Source organism: Prosopis cineraria, unplaced genomic scaffold, assembly GCF_029017545.1.
Source record: "Prosopis cineraria cultivar Desert tree isolate PC_DT_omini unplaced genomic scaffold, ASM2901754v1 PC3, whole genome shotgun sequence".
Lineage (NCBI taxonomy): Eukaryota > Viridiplantae > Streptophyta > Magnoliopsida > Fabales > Fabaceae > Prosopis > Prosopis cineraria.
Genome location: NW_026555334.1, coordinates 27,245,206 through 27,260,748, shown reverse-complemented (window position 1 = coordinate 27,260,748; position 15,543 = coordinate 27,245,206). Strand labels below are relative to the sequence as shown.

Below are 15,543 nucleotides of genomic sequence, written 5' to 3'. Positions count from 1 at the left end.
TTGGGAGAAAGTAATTAATAACATACAATTTTATACAAATTGATTTATAAAAACATTATTATTTTTTTAAAAAAGCGATTTGTGAATAAAACTGAAAGAACGTACTACTCCGTTTCTATCCATAAGAAAAACTATTACTTTTTACTTATTTTTTTATATAAGCAAAATTAGATGTTTCAATAAGTATTTATTATGCATTTTTTAAATCATTTTTGTAATTTACATTAATGAAAAATAATTAATATATATTTTTATTGATTGATATAGGGTATTTTAATTTAATTTTTTATTTTTAAATATGATTATTATAGTTAATTAATTTTTTAAAATTATATGATATATTATATATATATATATATATATATAAATGAGGGGAGAACTAATCTGTCTACACTAGGCTTCGGATTTTGGAGGGAAGCTCCTCATCACCGGCGATTCCTCAGTCCTCACCAGCCACTGGAACAAGCAGAAAGAAACTCTCCACGGGAATATAAGACGTGAAGAACACGCGCTGTTCAGGGCGGTCGACAATAGCATGTAATTCATCGCCCCGCCAGGAGCTCAAAAAGCTTCTACTTCCCTCCTTTCTTTCCGCGAAGCAGCACGTGTCAACGCGTCATGCTGAGATGGTTCCATATACCACGTGGCTTATTATTACCGGTGGAACCAATTGCCCCAGGTACCATCCCAGCCGTCAAAGCATCCAATAGACCCCAAACGCTATTTCTGTCTGACTCGTGGAAGCTAAGAGAGAGAGACGTATACAGGAAGAGAGAGGGAGTGGGGGAGAGGGAGAGAGGAGAGAGAGGGGGCTCTGCTGCCACACAGGTAAGCTGCTTTTCCACAGGAATTTCACTGTAAATTACGATAAATTTGGGTTTTATTTAGCTATTTACTGATGTTATGAACTGCTGTTTCAATATTATTATGGTCTCCTCCCATTTTTTCCCTGTTCGCTTCGAACTGTGTGTGTTAGTTATACTGATGCATAACCGTAAGTTGGGTTTATTCTCGTTCTTGTTCTTTGTTGAGGGTTTTAATTTTTAATTCATCGATTGTCTTGACTTTTGCTTTTGATAACTTTTCCTCTTTTCGTTAATCTCTACCTCAGCCGTGACTTCTGGGTTTTGTGTTGCTTTGCTGTGATAATTTTTATGGTTGACTTCCAATTTCGCCCGTTAAGTTGAAAATTGTGTTTGTTAAAGAGCATAGGTTTTAGGTCGCTTTTCATGTTATGACGTAGATAGGCGTCTTCTGAGGACTTTCAGTAGTTCTGTTTTGGGAGGGTTAACTGTTGTGGATGGATGCTGAATACTGGATACTGTAAGTCTAGACAGTCCCTTTTTTAATATTTTGGGTTATCTTGAACAGATAGTTTTTGTTCGCTCTCTTGATGAACCTTAAGGGTGTATAGGTGTGGGGATTCCCCTTGTTTTCTTGCAAAATAATAATCGGGAATGTAAAATTCGTATGTTTGATTGAAGTTTTTGTTTCGTTTTGATATGTTTTCTATAATTGCTTGCGTTAACTATTGATTTCCCGGTTTCTTGGTAAAACCGTGATTGCCAGGAAGTTGTTTTGATATGTTTTCTATAATTGCTTGCGTTAACTATTGATTTCCCTCAGGTCTCTCTGTCTTTCATTTATTGGAGCTTATTTGAAAGTTTCTTTAATCGATTCAGAAAATTATTAGATTGCTATTCTTTCCATGTTTTGTCTTGTTTTTGTTATATTACTTTTAATAGAAGTACACTCATCCTCTACTTCACACTGTCTAACTTTGATTTTGATGGCCATAATTACTGCATTTACATATAAATAAATGCTCACAACATTTTTTGATGCTGATGTAGAAATTTAACTTCTATTGGATGTGGCGATCTTTTGATGCATAATTTCTTTCTACATAGTATATGATTAATTTTTTGTCTACTTATCGTGCTCCAGCCTCTGCTGCTAGAATTGTTTATAGGGGTCTTGTTTCTCCACTGATGTGCCTAAGGCAAGTTTGCGTTACCCATCATAAACTCAGATCTAATGCCATCCCTAAAAATGAAGAGCAAAGTGAGCACAATCTGTTTAAAGGAAAGAAAGGATCTTCCTGTCTCTCCAAAATCAAATGTAATTTCCAAAAAGTCGTGCTCTAAGATCACAATTTCTGCTCAAGTGGCTGAAACAGACACTGCTTTTCACGATTGCCAGGATGGTAAGCAGCTTAACTCATGAAAGGATCTCATTCAGTCGCTTTTGGAGATTAGTGCTTCCATGTCTGTTTATTCCCTTTTCATTTTGCTTTTGAGTTTGATATGCAAATTCACTTGAAAGCTTGAGATGATTTCAGATTTTTCATTTTTGTAAGCAATTGGTAACTTCTGTAGTTTATGATTTCAGAACTAGGAATTTGAAAGAAAAAAAATCTTGTGCGCTTCAGCACTTTGTATTTTACTTTATTCTTATTATGAGGGTAGAGTGTAGCTCTTCTAGAAAATAACAAATTCCAAGGCTCTCTGATTACAAACTTATTATTATTCCTCTTCCTTTGTAACACTTATCTCACAATATGTGATAAGTCTTTCAACAGTAGTCAACTATGTTTAAAAGTAGACTTTTAGAAATCTATATCATTTGCAGTTGATTTTTTGCTTGACATGATTTATTTGTGTTATATAACGGTGTTACTTTCTGTATATGTCATGGTCTGGCTTATTTTGAAGCATTGTATCAAAAATGTATATTGAAATTCCTATAGATGCTTATCATCGATAGTTTTTGTTCTTTTAGTTACATCAAAGACGGAGGTCTCCCCAAAAGACATTGAAGGTGCTGTATCCCTTGACAACAAGGAGCATATGGATAAAGAAGATTCCAATCTCCATCCCCAGCAATCATTTTCTGCTGGTTCCCCTCCACTGGGAAGAATGGTAAAGTTTGATTGCATTGGCTTTAGATAGCATTTGTTTTTTGTAATTTTTTTTGGTTTGTATTTGACACCTTCATACTAGTTACTTTTGTGTTCGGGGTAATTTAAATCTGCCATATATAAGGATTTCTCTACTTTATATATTGACCCTTAATAAACATTGTGCGAAAGTCGGTGCATCTAGATAAACACTGGTCTTGGGGCATTCCTGTATGAAAATTTTCTAAAATAAATTAAAATTTTTTATAGTTTCTTACTATATATTTCTACTCAGCATTTACTGTTTACTATGTGTACTTTACTGTTATTTTTGGGAGGTAGGTGGATCTTTTGGTGCTTTGTTTTTTGTGTTCATTCTTTCCTTTACTACCTTGGTTTTTGCTATCAAAGTCTGTTATATCCTGTGTTAAGATACCACTTTGAGGCCTGCTTCTGTATTTATGTTGACAATATCTGACATCTGTGTTGGGTTTGTATCAGCAATATTTGTGGTAAAATTACTTTTATACATTCTTTATAAGATGCCTATCCATACTTTAATACTGGATCATTAGAAAATTGTTGCATCTGTATATTATATTGTTTCAGATGCCATACTTACTCTCATACGGCTGCATAGACTCTTAAGGATTGGGATTAAGTGCTTTTCAGTGCATTACTGACTGAATTCTTTTTCTTGTCCCAGGAATCAAATGGCTCATGTACAGCAAACTTGGAAACGATTTTTTCTCCTGCTTTTGAGCCCATTGAAGCTCATTCTGAACACTATGCTGACAATGATGCTGGTATAACTGATGTTACTGTACATAGAGCACAATTTTTTCCCGTCCTTGATAAGATGCACCAGGAGTAGCCTGCTCTTTTATTTTTCTGCACAAAGTCCTAAAGAGCTTGATTAATGATATGTTTTAAGAGTTGATGGTTTTAAAAAAAATCTGTGATTATCTCCACTTGTCTTCCTGCATTTTTTTTTTTTTGAGCTCTACAAGAGTGAAACTCTTTTCATTTGACTGCGCCTTTGGTGAGGCTATTTTTATATTTTCAGCTGGAAGAAAATGCCTCCATATTTTGTGATTTTTCATTTATTAAAAATTGCAGAAATTATGAAGATGCATATATGACATTTTCACTCTTCTACTTATTTCTGCATGATAAAATATTTATCATATAGGATCTATCCCATGATAATTTATTTCTGCTGGAGTTCTATTTGTAGTTATGTCGTGCATCATATTACTGGTTTCCTGGGTCCTTTCTCATTTACTGCTATGAATTAGGACTATTGTTCATGAGATGTGTGTTTGTTTTAATGGTGGCAGGGCCCTGTCTTGTTTTTTAACTACTAGGAATTAGGATCAATAATCAAGTACTGCATTTATTCTGCTCATTCACTTTAAGGAGATTGTATGTAGACCATGCTTAATAAGCATGGGTGGTGCGGCAAATTAAACTTTCTTCAACTACTGTGAAAAATTTGAAAGCCATAATCCCCAAAAGTTTGGGTAGTCATCTGTGTGAAATGTAGATCATAAATGAGTAAAATCTTTCACTGGGATTCTTTTTTGAGAGAACTACAATTTAGGAACTTTTGGCAAAAAAATTCCAAATTAGGAACAATAAACCATGTAAATGTTGACAAAGTGCAAAGAGTGATTAATCAATTAACTATCTATTCACTTAATTAACCACTTCCCCAGTTAATTATTCCCAAAGTAGAAATATTTATTCCTCAAATTTCTACATCATAACTCTCTAATCTTTTCTTCAGCAAAACCTATTTTTTAGCTACGTGTTAACTTATCACTTGCTCAATATGGTGTCTAGTTACTTTTTTTTTTTTTTTTTGCGTTGACTGTCTGAATGTTTTTATTCATTGCTTTTTTTTTTTTTTTTTTTGGTGGCCGATGTTTTTATTCATTGCTTGAAAACTCCCATTCTCTAGTTGGGAGCATTGGTTATAGTGACATGAGAGGATTGGGAGCTGATGGGAATGAAGATGGAAGAATTGAATGTGTCTATGAAACGTGTGATGTGTCTGACTTCTACATTTCTGACATGATCATGACAAGCTTACCCATGGATGGAGATGCCTTTGCTGGAGATATCAGTGAGACTGGCTGCATATCTGATTATAAATCTGCTGAATCAACCATGTTTGATGCTGCTGACCAGTACATGGTCCTGCCTGCTCTAGAAGATGATGCTAAAATTGACAGTACTTCTAATATCAGATCATGTGAAGAAGTCATAAGGGTTCAAGAAAATGTCAGCCTCTATTCAGCAATAGGGCAGATAAGATCCTGCAACCAGGGTTCTAATCTTATAATTGAGTCTGATAAGGCTGAGTGCTTTGATCCACAGTCGTTTATCAAGAATCTACCAGAACTCTCTGACATAGAATCAGATAATCAACTTGCTGTAACATCAAAGGCATCTCAGAGAAGAAAATCAGTAACCCTTGTTCTTGATCTAGATGGTAAGAAATTGAGCGTGTTTCTTTTGAATATTGATAATCTTATACTTTTTTAATATAGCATTTATTTAATTTAGATACCAATGAGGGTTGGAAAAGTAAATGAATCATTGCCATCAATGCTCTCCTATGGTCCATAGAGATGTTTAGGAGAGAAAAGAAAACAAAAATAAAAAGCTGGCCTCGATTAGGGGGATTTGGTCAGTAATAAATAGAGAATCAAGCATGCTGATTTAACTAAGAGTATATTCACCATTGATGCATCCTTTGAGTAATTTTGGCAAGTTATCATATGATAAAATTTTGGGAATGTGCATATTCTTTTTCTCTTTCAAATCTTCTGATATAAGCAATGGTGCCGGCTAATGCAGAAAGTACATTTTGCCTATAATATTTTTTTCACTCTCCCTCTCCTCAGTTTTATCCTCTTTATTGCCTCTATACATTCTTCAACAATGAGTAATGATATGAGGAAAGTGCATGAGGCCAATATGGGTTTGCTTATGTATACAAAATTTAAATTCACAAGACGACTGAGTTAGTTGATGGTTCAGCATATTCATTAAAATCAGCTAGTTGATTGGGCTTAGTATTGTCTTTTTCTGGTAAACCCAATTAAAATTTGCTTGACAACTATGTTAGAGTTCAATCAGGTAATTGATGTGGCTTTTTAGATTATCTCTCTCACAATAACATTCATTTGTCACACACCGATTAATTCTTTCTGTCTTGATAATCATTTTTCTTTCTATGAAATTTTTACACTGGTAACTCCTATTCAATCTAGCCGTTGTGCTTTCATACATGCAGAGACTCTTGTTCATTCTACGTTGGAACATTGTGATAATGCGGATTTCACTTTTCCTGTATTCTTCAATATGAAAGATTACACAGTATATGTAAGAAAGAGGCCATACCTCCACACTTTCTTGGAAAGGGTAGCAGAGATGTTTGAAGTAGTTATTTTTACTGCCAGTCAAAGCATTTATGCGAAACAACTACTTGATGTATTGGATCCTGATGGGAAACTTATTTCTCGCCGAATATACCGTGAATCTTGCATTTTTTCAGATGGTAATTACACAAAAGATCTGACAATATTAGGTGTTGATCTTGCAAAAGTTGCCATAGTTGATAATTCCCCTCAGGTACAGACAGAACCTCCTCCTCTCATTTGATGGTTCGCTTAACTTTTCTTTTTATTAGTTTTGTTCTGTACTTTTAAGTGTTTTTAGTTTCTGCTGAAGCATTGAATTTTGTCCAGGGTGATTTCTTTCTTTCTTCCCTTTTGAATACTTCATTCTCTTTGAGAGTTGATAATTTTGTCAAAACTTGGGCCATGGCAGTCATTTTATTAAGTGACAAAGGATACGTTTACTAGGGGGTGTTTAATTGATGAAAAAAGGAACAAAAAACAGATGGCTGAGTTACACCAAATCTATTATGGCCCTCATTGATTAGTTTTTTTTTTTTTTTTTTCTGGGCCTTTGCATTTACATTAGGTGATTCTGAAAATTTCATGCTTAGCTTAAAGTTTGCTTGAGAGATTTATCTTGAGTAATCTACAAGAAAGCATTAGATGAGAACTAGCGTTTAACTTGTCCTGAGAGGAGGCTAATAGAACAAAGAAAATATATGCGATTCCTTCCATTTAGTCAAGAATAACCTTTTAACCTGGAATGCCATTGTCTAGCCTAGGAGTGGGAAGGGGAGAAATTATGTTCCGAATTATTAATTCTTGCTCTCCTGTCATAAATTACAGGTTTTCCGCTTGCAAGTGAATAATGGAATTCCAATAAAGAGTTGGTTTGATGATCCATCAGATTGTGCGCTGATGTCATTACTTCCCTTCCTAGAGATACTGGCTGATGCAGATGATGTCCGTCCAATTATTGCTGAGAAATTTGGTAACAAAGAATAAGGTTTCTTGCTGGAGCAAAATTTGCAGCCTCTCCTTTTTCTAATAATATTCCAATGAAAATTTGTCCTCTAATTAGAAGAAAAGGTATCCTTTCTGCTTTAGCTCTTGAGGTATTAACTATAATAAACTATCAGTTTTCTTATTGTTGAGTCCAAATGTGGTTCCGTTTTCCTCTCAGTTGACGGCTCTGTGGAGTGCTTTGTTTCTCTTAAAAGGTAGTTGTAGCATCTGTCTCTGATCTCTCTCTTAATCCCTAGTCCTTGTACAGTTGAAGTGTTTATTATTCTCTGAGGGTGTACATGAAACATTTTTAGATTATGGAATATATATGGTAAAGTTACATATTTTCATTTTGGTTTCATATGGAAAAGGGCCTATTAAATTTCATGAGTGCTGGGTGGAAACGGAACTATTGATTTCTGCCTTGGATCATTGTTGCTAATAAACTATTTAAGTTTTTTCATTTTTTTCTGTACATGTGCGACTAGGATTATGGTTAAAACAGTTTTGTGGACTTTAGGTGAAAAAGTGTAGCAAAGCAAGGCTGAAATTTAGTTCATAAAAAACTTCCAGAACATATTGCTTCAGGACACTAAGACGTTTAGCAAAGTTGAAGAGCCCAGAATAACCTCAAGTCTGAAATTTTAATTACTAAACTTGACGAATTGCATAGTAATTATTGAAAGGGGCCTCTTCATGAGTCTATTAGATGATAATTAGTCATCATGTGCGACTAAAACAGTGCAGGGAAATTTATGGACATAGTATGACACTTCAATATACTTGTGAGAGTAAGTGAATAATAAATAATATAAGAATGAGACTAATTATGATGAGGAATTGAGAATAATATCAAACAACTGAGGTTCAAGTTACATTTATTAATAATTGACGATAAATTCTTTTAAATTAGCTGCGTAACATTCGTTCTACCCAACTGTGTCCACATTACAAAGTATATAGCTTACCTTCCTTGCTGTAACTATACATGCAAGAAATATTTAGTTTCAAACTATCATCTACATTTCCATTTATAGTAAGAAAAATCTGAACTACTTGTTATCAAGGAACATCTATGTTCCGCTTTCAAATAGCTTTTAGATTGTATTAAATTTCCTACAAATATGGTTATTTACATGTTCAAGCTGCCGTGTATGTTTATTTGGAGTGTGAGTCCCATCTTGAGTTATAGATGTCTCTGTTTTTTGAGTTCAGTATGCCACTAGTGAGGGTTGTGCAATCATACAAGAAGGATGGGGAATTGATGATTTAGAAAACAAGCACTGGTATTTACAGGCGGGGACATGTTACAGCTATAAAATCCATTCCTGCGCTTTTATATCGCATGCTTTCTCGAAAATTCTGAGCTTCAAAACTAAATCCAATCATTGAAAAGTTATTTGGTTATCAGAAAATATGTTCGATATGCCTAGGAAAGTAGTACCAATATGGATAAGCTTATTGGTTATGACACGATAAGATATGAAAGATGTAATAACTTTTAAAATTTTAAGATATAGGTGCAACAAATATATATTCAACAAAGTAACACATGAAATGCTAACAGCATAATAGAAAATTGAAAGCATATATATTTTGAAAGTAAATATTTTAGTTTTAGAAAATTGAGTTCCAGAGAAATATTTCAGATGTAAAATAACTGTGTTCAAAACATGGTTCTGATAACAACATAACAAATTAAAAGTATACATTCCAACTCAAATTAAATGTCAATGTTCGTTTCCTTTTACATCGTTAAGATTCTTTGTAAGTTCTTATGCTGTTTTAGAGCATTTCAAAAATGTCCAATGCATTTTGAAAATGTCTCAAACATATCATACAGAAAGACCTGCATCGTAGGTGTTAAAGTATGTTATGCATATTGGGGAATGTGGTAAGCGTATCACATTAGATACATATCTGATATGGGTTCGTCTTTTCAGCAGTATCTTCGTATCAACAAATTGTGTGCTTGATGTAGTTGGTAATTAGACAAAAAGCTGGACAACAAATTGTTTACTTAATGCAGTGATTTTCTGAATCGACTTCCAAAAAGCATTAACTTATTAAAGCAAAATGATTCTAGGAAAGAGTACATTTCGAGAAAGATTGCAACATATAGTTGAGAGGAATGGTAGATTAACCTTTTGTTTGAGAGTTGTTATAATATCTATCATCTTTTGCTGTAGATGGGATGACATAGTCAAATGGTCGAGGTTAACTCTAAAAAGCATCTTTTTTATTTTGCAAGATACTTATTCACCACTTAGTAGTCATGCATGATTATGCTCTACAATCTCTTTCTGATAGAATCAGATTGAATATTTCTTATCATGATGTGTTGTGGATGTTGTGACATGAGATCTATAAATTCTTGTTGTAATAAGTTTTGAGTTCATGAACTAATTTAAAATCAGTCATGCATCCAAGGGGCCTTTCCTTTTCACTTTGGTCGAGGAATGCGTCCTATTTCAACCGGCAGAGTGGCACAAAGAGTCATTACTGAAGTTGGCTTGGTGAGATGACACCCGTCTCCTATTCTGTATTGACATCCAAGGAAACCATGTCAGCATTTGTGAGAAATGAATTTCCATTTATCATTCTTACACCTGTTCTCTTCTGCTTCCTTGGGTGATTTGAACTTTGTGGTTACCTTTGTTTTTGTTTTTATAATTCTATTGTAAGAGTGCAATCTGATACTGGAATACTGGCATAAAAACATGTGAAAAATGAAGAACGTGCATGTTCAGAGGCTATTCATGTTGAATTTTACATCTGTAATGCTCAAACATATTGCCACTGAATGTCAAATAGATCATCAGACCAGTCATCATTAGTTTTGTTGTAAATTTGGGAACGAGTCAGTTTTGAGTTGGGAGTCGTCAAAACATTAAATTCAATTGCTTGTCAAGGCTTGAGAGGTAATAGACGTAGCTTGTTTTCCAATTGTTTGGTCTCACTAGCTTTTTTAGCCTTTCCTTAAAGATCGTCCTATTTCAGTTCTGGTTATATATTTCTTACAGTGAATTCTAGGCTTCCAAATGGCCTAATGACGCTGCTTTCCTTCTCTGGGTTTTCTCCACGTACTTGTTGACCTTGTTAACTAGGTTTATCTTGTCTGCTTTTTTCTGTGATACATGCCTGCGATTGGGTTTGTATGAATCAGGACTTTGTTGTAAGAGGGCAAAAGGAAGGTTCATATAGGTAGAAACAATGTTGTCACAAGCGTCTTAAAATATTTATGCATTTGACTGTGCTGCTATACGCTATAGTGGCAATTACCTTAATAATCATTAAAGGTAGTGATCAGGACTGCCATTTGCTGGTGTTTACAAGAGAGATCAAATTTTGAGTGAATTTACTGGTTAGAAACAGGTTTGGTTCAATGGTTTAAAATTGAATAATCTACTCCCATATATGTAGTAAAGGCTAGGCTGACAGTTGGAGGTTTAGAGAAAGCAATATCACCACTGAGATAGTATAGGCGTCAGAATTTTTTAAAAACATGGTACCTCCTTCACCAGAATCTCCATACAACTCTTGGTTTTTGGGCGAATCAGGGGGATTAAATTAACACGAAAGAAGTAAATGGATTGGTAAGTACCTAATTAGTTGTTCTTCAACACTATATGCTCTTGCCATCTAGCGTCCTTATGATGCCATTCCTTCTGGGATGCAACTGAGAAAGTTGTGTAGGGGATCATTTAAACTACTCAAACTCTCTTTTTCTTTAGATTCAAAATTGATGGATTTGATTTTTTTTCAATATCTGATTACCACTTATTTTATGATGTCTGCTATTAGCAGTCTGCGTATAATTTCATAATTTTGCATCCATTCTCTGCAGGTCTCTGAAGGAAAATTAATATAATATAACCTTAATGGCAATCTTTTAGGTACGTAAATTTTGTTTATATCTTACTGGTTAGAAGCTACGCATGTATAGTTATTATTGTCGCGGGACAGATTTTTAGTGCAATTTATTGATACTGATATTTTTCAGTTCAATGTTGTATGATTTGATGTTTTCAGAGGTTTGTTAATATTTTAAATTTTTATTAGAGAATCTAAACGAACATGTGAGAAAATTTTCCCAAGTTTTCTTCTTTTTCTTTTTCTTTTCCTTGCCAAGGTGGCGGGGGACCCTTGTAAAATATAATCTAAGATGTTAAATTTGGTCATTTTATTGTCCTTTTGTTTATTGTTCAGGGGTAAATTGTCTTAAATGGATCTTCAAGGTTAATGAATTGTGTGATACCTATATTTCCTCTTTACTTCCATTGTCTTTTTCCTTCTCCTCTCTCTCTCTTAATGCTCCAATTCAGTCCCGTCTGTAAATCTAAATGATTTAGATTGTCCAACGGTGGAGTCTTGACCTTTATTCATGCAATCAAGCACACAAGAAGCCTCCATGGTTTAATGAGAAAGCTCTAGCCATCCTTGATCAGATACACTTAATAGAATACTGATGAATAAAACACAGCAACACATTTTTAACAAACAAGATTCCAATAGAAATATTTTTTTCTTAAAAAAATAAAAAAGAAAAGATTTTTACATATATGACTTTCAAAGACAGCTCTTTGGGATGACATAACCGCGGGAAGTTCCAGCAGCATTTCTACAAGACGAGGTCGCTGTTCCATGAGCATAAGTCAGCTTTATGTCGCGCAGTGTGATTTCTTCGCATGGATTACTTGCGCTGCAATCCAAGTTGATTGCCACTTCACTCCTCGATGTCCCCCTTATCTCTTCGTACCTTACTCTGCTTATCTTCACTCCTGAGTTCTGCTATTGCAATTATTTCACAATAAAATGATAGTTCAGAATCATTTGTGATGGCCTTTTACCTTTTAGAGTTACAAGAGTAGTTGTATCGATAGATGAGCTGCGGTGCTTAAGCTTTCAGAAGCTGCTTGAAGAAGCTAGTTATTGAAAGCAGATAAAATGGCGAGAAAATATATGTACTTTTCTTCGGGGGAGGGGGAATAAGCAAACCCAAGAAGTGTAAATAAAAACCAAAGATTTAGGTGCAAATGTTGGAAGTATTGTTGTCAAGCCTTTTCATCGCCTGGATTTATGGCTATATGATTGGGTTAAGACTGAGCCTTATTGGCGCAATTAAGGGTAGCTTGTTCAAAAGCATTTTTGACATTTATATGAACTCAAACTCAAAATCATGTATGTAAATGGTTAAAGTTTCTCATACTAAGATCAATGCTTGTTAGTTAATTGCTTGGATTTAAAAGTAAGGAAAACACAATCATTATCCCTTATAGTTTCATCGGGTTTTGATATTAGTTAGTCTTAATTTTTTTTAATGTTTTAAATCTTTATAATTTCAATAAAATTGGGTGATGTTTATTCTTCTTATCCTAATGATGTTAAATTATAGGGACTAGAAGAATTAAAAACATTGGAAAAAAATTATAAAAATTAAAAGCAAAATTCGATAAAAAGATATAGAGAGCAATAATTGTATTTTCCTTTAAAAGTATTCAACTAGGGCAAGTTTTAATGATGTTCATGAAGGTAACGTTATAAAAATGTGAAGCAATATGCATTCAACTATTCATGTAGCATCTCTGGTCCTACATGATAATATGAATAGGGAGGGAGGAGGAGGAGAAAGGCTGACCTGATGATGATGGCAAGGGGCTCCAGGGCAGTACCTCTGATCAATAATTATGGGATTGAAGACACTGTGCATGATCAGGTTTCTGAAAACCATATCTCTGGTGAATCCATTGCTTGGTTGCGCTTTTGACTTTATTCTCACCCCATTATCTGTTTTTGTGAATGTCGAACCCGTCACTGTCACGTTCTCTACCCCTTCCTCCTTCTCATAGTTCCCCAGACTCCCTATGCTGTCACAACCAAACAAATGACCCTCAATTCAATTGGTTTTGAATTAGTCAGAATCTTTGGAAATTTTAGAAGCTATTTGATTAGATTTTAAATGTACCTAATGCCATGACCAGGGCCACAAGTGATGTGGTCTATCCAGAGATGGGCGGAGCCTTGGCTGATGGAAATACAGTCATCTCCGGTGGCGATGATGGCGTTGCTGATGGTGACTCCAGTCGAAAACTGAACGTTGATTCCGTCGGTGTTGGGGCTCCTGCTTGGTGCTCTTATCTTCACCTTCTCTATTATTACATTCTTGCAGTGATCAATGGCCATGTGCATTGTTTGGCTATTCACTGACTTTATTCCACTCACCACCACATTGCTTGACCAACTAAACGATATTGACTGCATTTTTATCACAGCACAGTTATCGTCACTTTCACCACTTCATAGTTCATAACAAACAAACACATGTATTAATTTTTTCTTAATCAATAAATGAGGCCTCCTATTTTCTACTGCATTAATCTCTTTTCAATTAGAAATTTCTATTATCAAAGCTTACTAAATAAGTATTATTTATCAAACCATATTCTATATCTATGCGTTATATTAAACTCTAATTAACGCATGCAATTCAGGCAGTGACTTACCCTCGCTCCTGGAGGACAGTTGTTGCGAGCTTTTCTGCAAGCCCAGTAAGAAGAGCCTCTTGCATCAATAGTGCCTACTCCATAGATAGAAAGACCATCAAGCTTTCTGAACAATATCCAATACCCAGAATTTCCCAATGACCAGGAATCTCCAGGAGCAACAATAGTGCCATCAATTCTGAACTTCACCTTCTTCTTGCATGGACCATGGAACGTCACTTGTTTCACCAAAAAGCTCCCTTGCGGCACATAAATTGTTGTTTCCTCTTCTGATTCACATGCCCGTGACCATGCCTTCAGAAACGGCGTTGTAGAGTCCGCCATGCCATTCGGTTCAGCCCCGAAACTCTCCACATTGATGTCTAAAGCAGATGAGCTCTGAAATAAGAGAAGGAAGGAGAAGAAGATCAAGAAGATAAAGGGATTTGAGTTAGTAGTTATGGCCATTATTGTGAAAAGGTTGAGCGGGAAAAGTGATGGAAATTAATTTCATTTGCTTGAGAAGAGAACTTGATCGTGGCTTGGAAAGACAGGTTTTTGGGCATATTTATTGGTTATCACATCACATGGTTTTATGTTCAAAATAAGTTAATTACATGTGAAGTTAATGAATCAGTTGCTTAAAGCGCTCTTGTATGTTGTCTGGTTCTTCAGCGTTGTAATTCATATGCATGCATGCATGCATGTGCCACTTTCTCAGCATCGTCATTCTCGTACGAATAGATATAATATATTTTTTGGAGTAAATTATACGATTTTCTTCAAATTAAAATCATATACACACACACACACACACACATTATTTTTTAAAAGATTCGGAAAAATTTTCATAAAAATAAAAAGTAAGTTTCACTATTTTCTTAATTTTCAAGTTTCGTACAATTTTATGAAATTGTTCAATAATTATCTTTTTGATTTTTTTTAAAAATATAATGAAGATATAGGGTTCTATATTTTTAAACCTAAGAGATATTTATACACTTTTCAGATATATAATTTAGAGAGGTTTGTATTGATTTTGAAAATAGAAGAGAAATCTGTTTGATTCTGGCAAAAATCCAGATGTTATATTAGAGTTTAATTAAAAAGAAAAGCTTTAACAGCAATAACTTATATTTGTCAAAATATAAAAATCTACTCAAATCTTCTATGCTATTGAAATATGAAAATCAAGTATTCCCCTGTGACGGTGTTCTATGATTTTTATTTATGCTAACTGTAACGTGAAAGCATTGATGGCAACATGGGATTTAAACTCGACTATCTGAAAAATCATTTCATTTAGAAATTAATAATAATAACAGATACTAAGTTGTCTACGAATTAATGGGACATAGAAATGTCCTCTCACCTGATTGTTGGTAGCAGTTTAATAAATTTAATGAAAAGTGTTCAAATTCTGTTAAAATAAATATTTGCATTTAATATGTGATTGTATCTTGAAATTTGCAAAAAAAAAAAAAGTAAAGCTGTGTACAATAAAAAAAAAAGTCATATATGCAGCGTTTGATTTATATAAACAAATGAGTTAATTTTTTTTTTAATATTTTTCTCGGTACAGCTGGCCAAAAAAATCGTGGAATAGTTTAATATCAAATGGATCCGTACCACTTTATTGACCTTTGGGTCCATAGTGCTGACGTCAGTGAGGTCGTATGACCGAAGTAAATCATTAAATTAAATTAAATTAAATTTTGTTCAATGACGTGACGTTATTAATTACTAC

The 15,543-nt window shown here is 34.3% G+C and overlaps 2 protein-coding genes across 15 annotated transcripts; one reads left to right on the top strand and one right to left on the bottom strand.

Annotated features, from left to right (window-relative positions):
* Positions 1–692: 692 nt before the first annotated feature.
* Positions 693–11,588, top strand: LOC129305770 (nuclear envelope morphology protein 1-like). 14 transcript variants are annotated; one of them, XR_008592031.1, is made up of 9 exons: positions 693–828; positions 1,948–2,206; positions 2,782–2,921; positions 3,606–3,705; positions 4,863–5,396; positions 6,204–6,541; positions 7,156–7,398; positions 7,493–7,529; positions 11,162–11,588. XR_008592031.1 is itself a non-coding variant. In XM_054945839.1 (7 exons), exons 2-7 carry the CDS (start codon positions 2,038–2,040, stop codon positions 7,312–7,314), a joined length of 1,440 nt encoding a protein of 479 aa, XP_054801814.1. In that variant the 5' UTR covers positions 693–828; positions 1,948–2,037; the 3' UTR covers positions 7,315–7,664. The 14 variants fall into 14 exon arrangements, 1 of the variants encoding a protein (XP_054801814.1); XR_008592030.1 differs by having other exon boundaries at positions 9,745–11,588; XR_008592028.1 differs by having other exon boundaries at positions 9,732–11,588.
* Positions 11,589–11,883: 295 nt separating this feature from the next.
* On the bottom strand, positions 11,884–14,324 carry LOC129305772 (polygalacturonase-like). Its single transcript, XM_054945840.1, has 4 exons — positions 13,818–14,324; positions 13,280–13,569; positions 12,953–13,181; positions 11,884–12,102 (listed from the first exon to the last, which is right to left on the bottom strand). Exons 1-4 carry the CDS (start codon positions 14,262–14,264, stop codon positions 11,884–11,886), a joined length of 1,185 nt encoding a protein of 394 aa, XP_054801815.1. The 5' UTR covers positions 14,265–14,324.
* Between the last annotated feature and the right edge of the window lie 1,219 nt (positions 14,325–15,543).

Bases quoted from the DNA above. Each gene is read 5' to 3' on its own strand.
- LOC129305772 (XM_054945840.1), bottom strand. From the start codon at position 14,264: ATGGCCATAACTACTAACTCAAATCCCTTTATCTTCTTGATCTTCTTC. The intron at 13,570-13,817 runs GTAAGTCACTGC...ATAAAAATGCAG, and splicing joins ACTGTCCTCCAGGAGCGAGG to TCAATATCGTTTAGTTGGTC. The intron at 13,182-13,279 runs GTACATTTAAAA...TGGTTGTGACAG, and splicing joins GGCCCTGGTCATGGCATTAG to CATAGGGAGTCTGGGGAACT.
- LOC129305770 (XM_054945839.1), top strand. From the start codon at position 2,038: ATGCCATCCCTAAAAATGAAGAGCAAAGTGAGCACAATCTGTTTAAAG. The intron at 2,922-3,605 runs GTAAAGTTTGAT...TTCTTGTCCCAG, and splicing joins CCCCTCCACTGGGAAGAATG to GAATCAAATGGCTCATGTAC. The intron at 5,397-6,203 runs GTAAGAAATTGA...TCATACATGCAG, and splicing joins CCTTGTTCTTGATCTAGATG to AGACTCTTGTTCATTCTACG.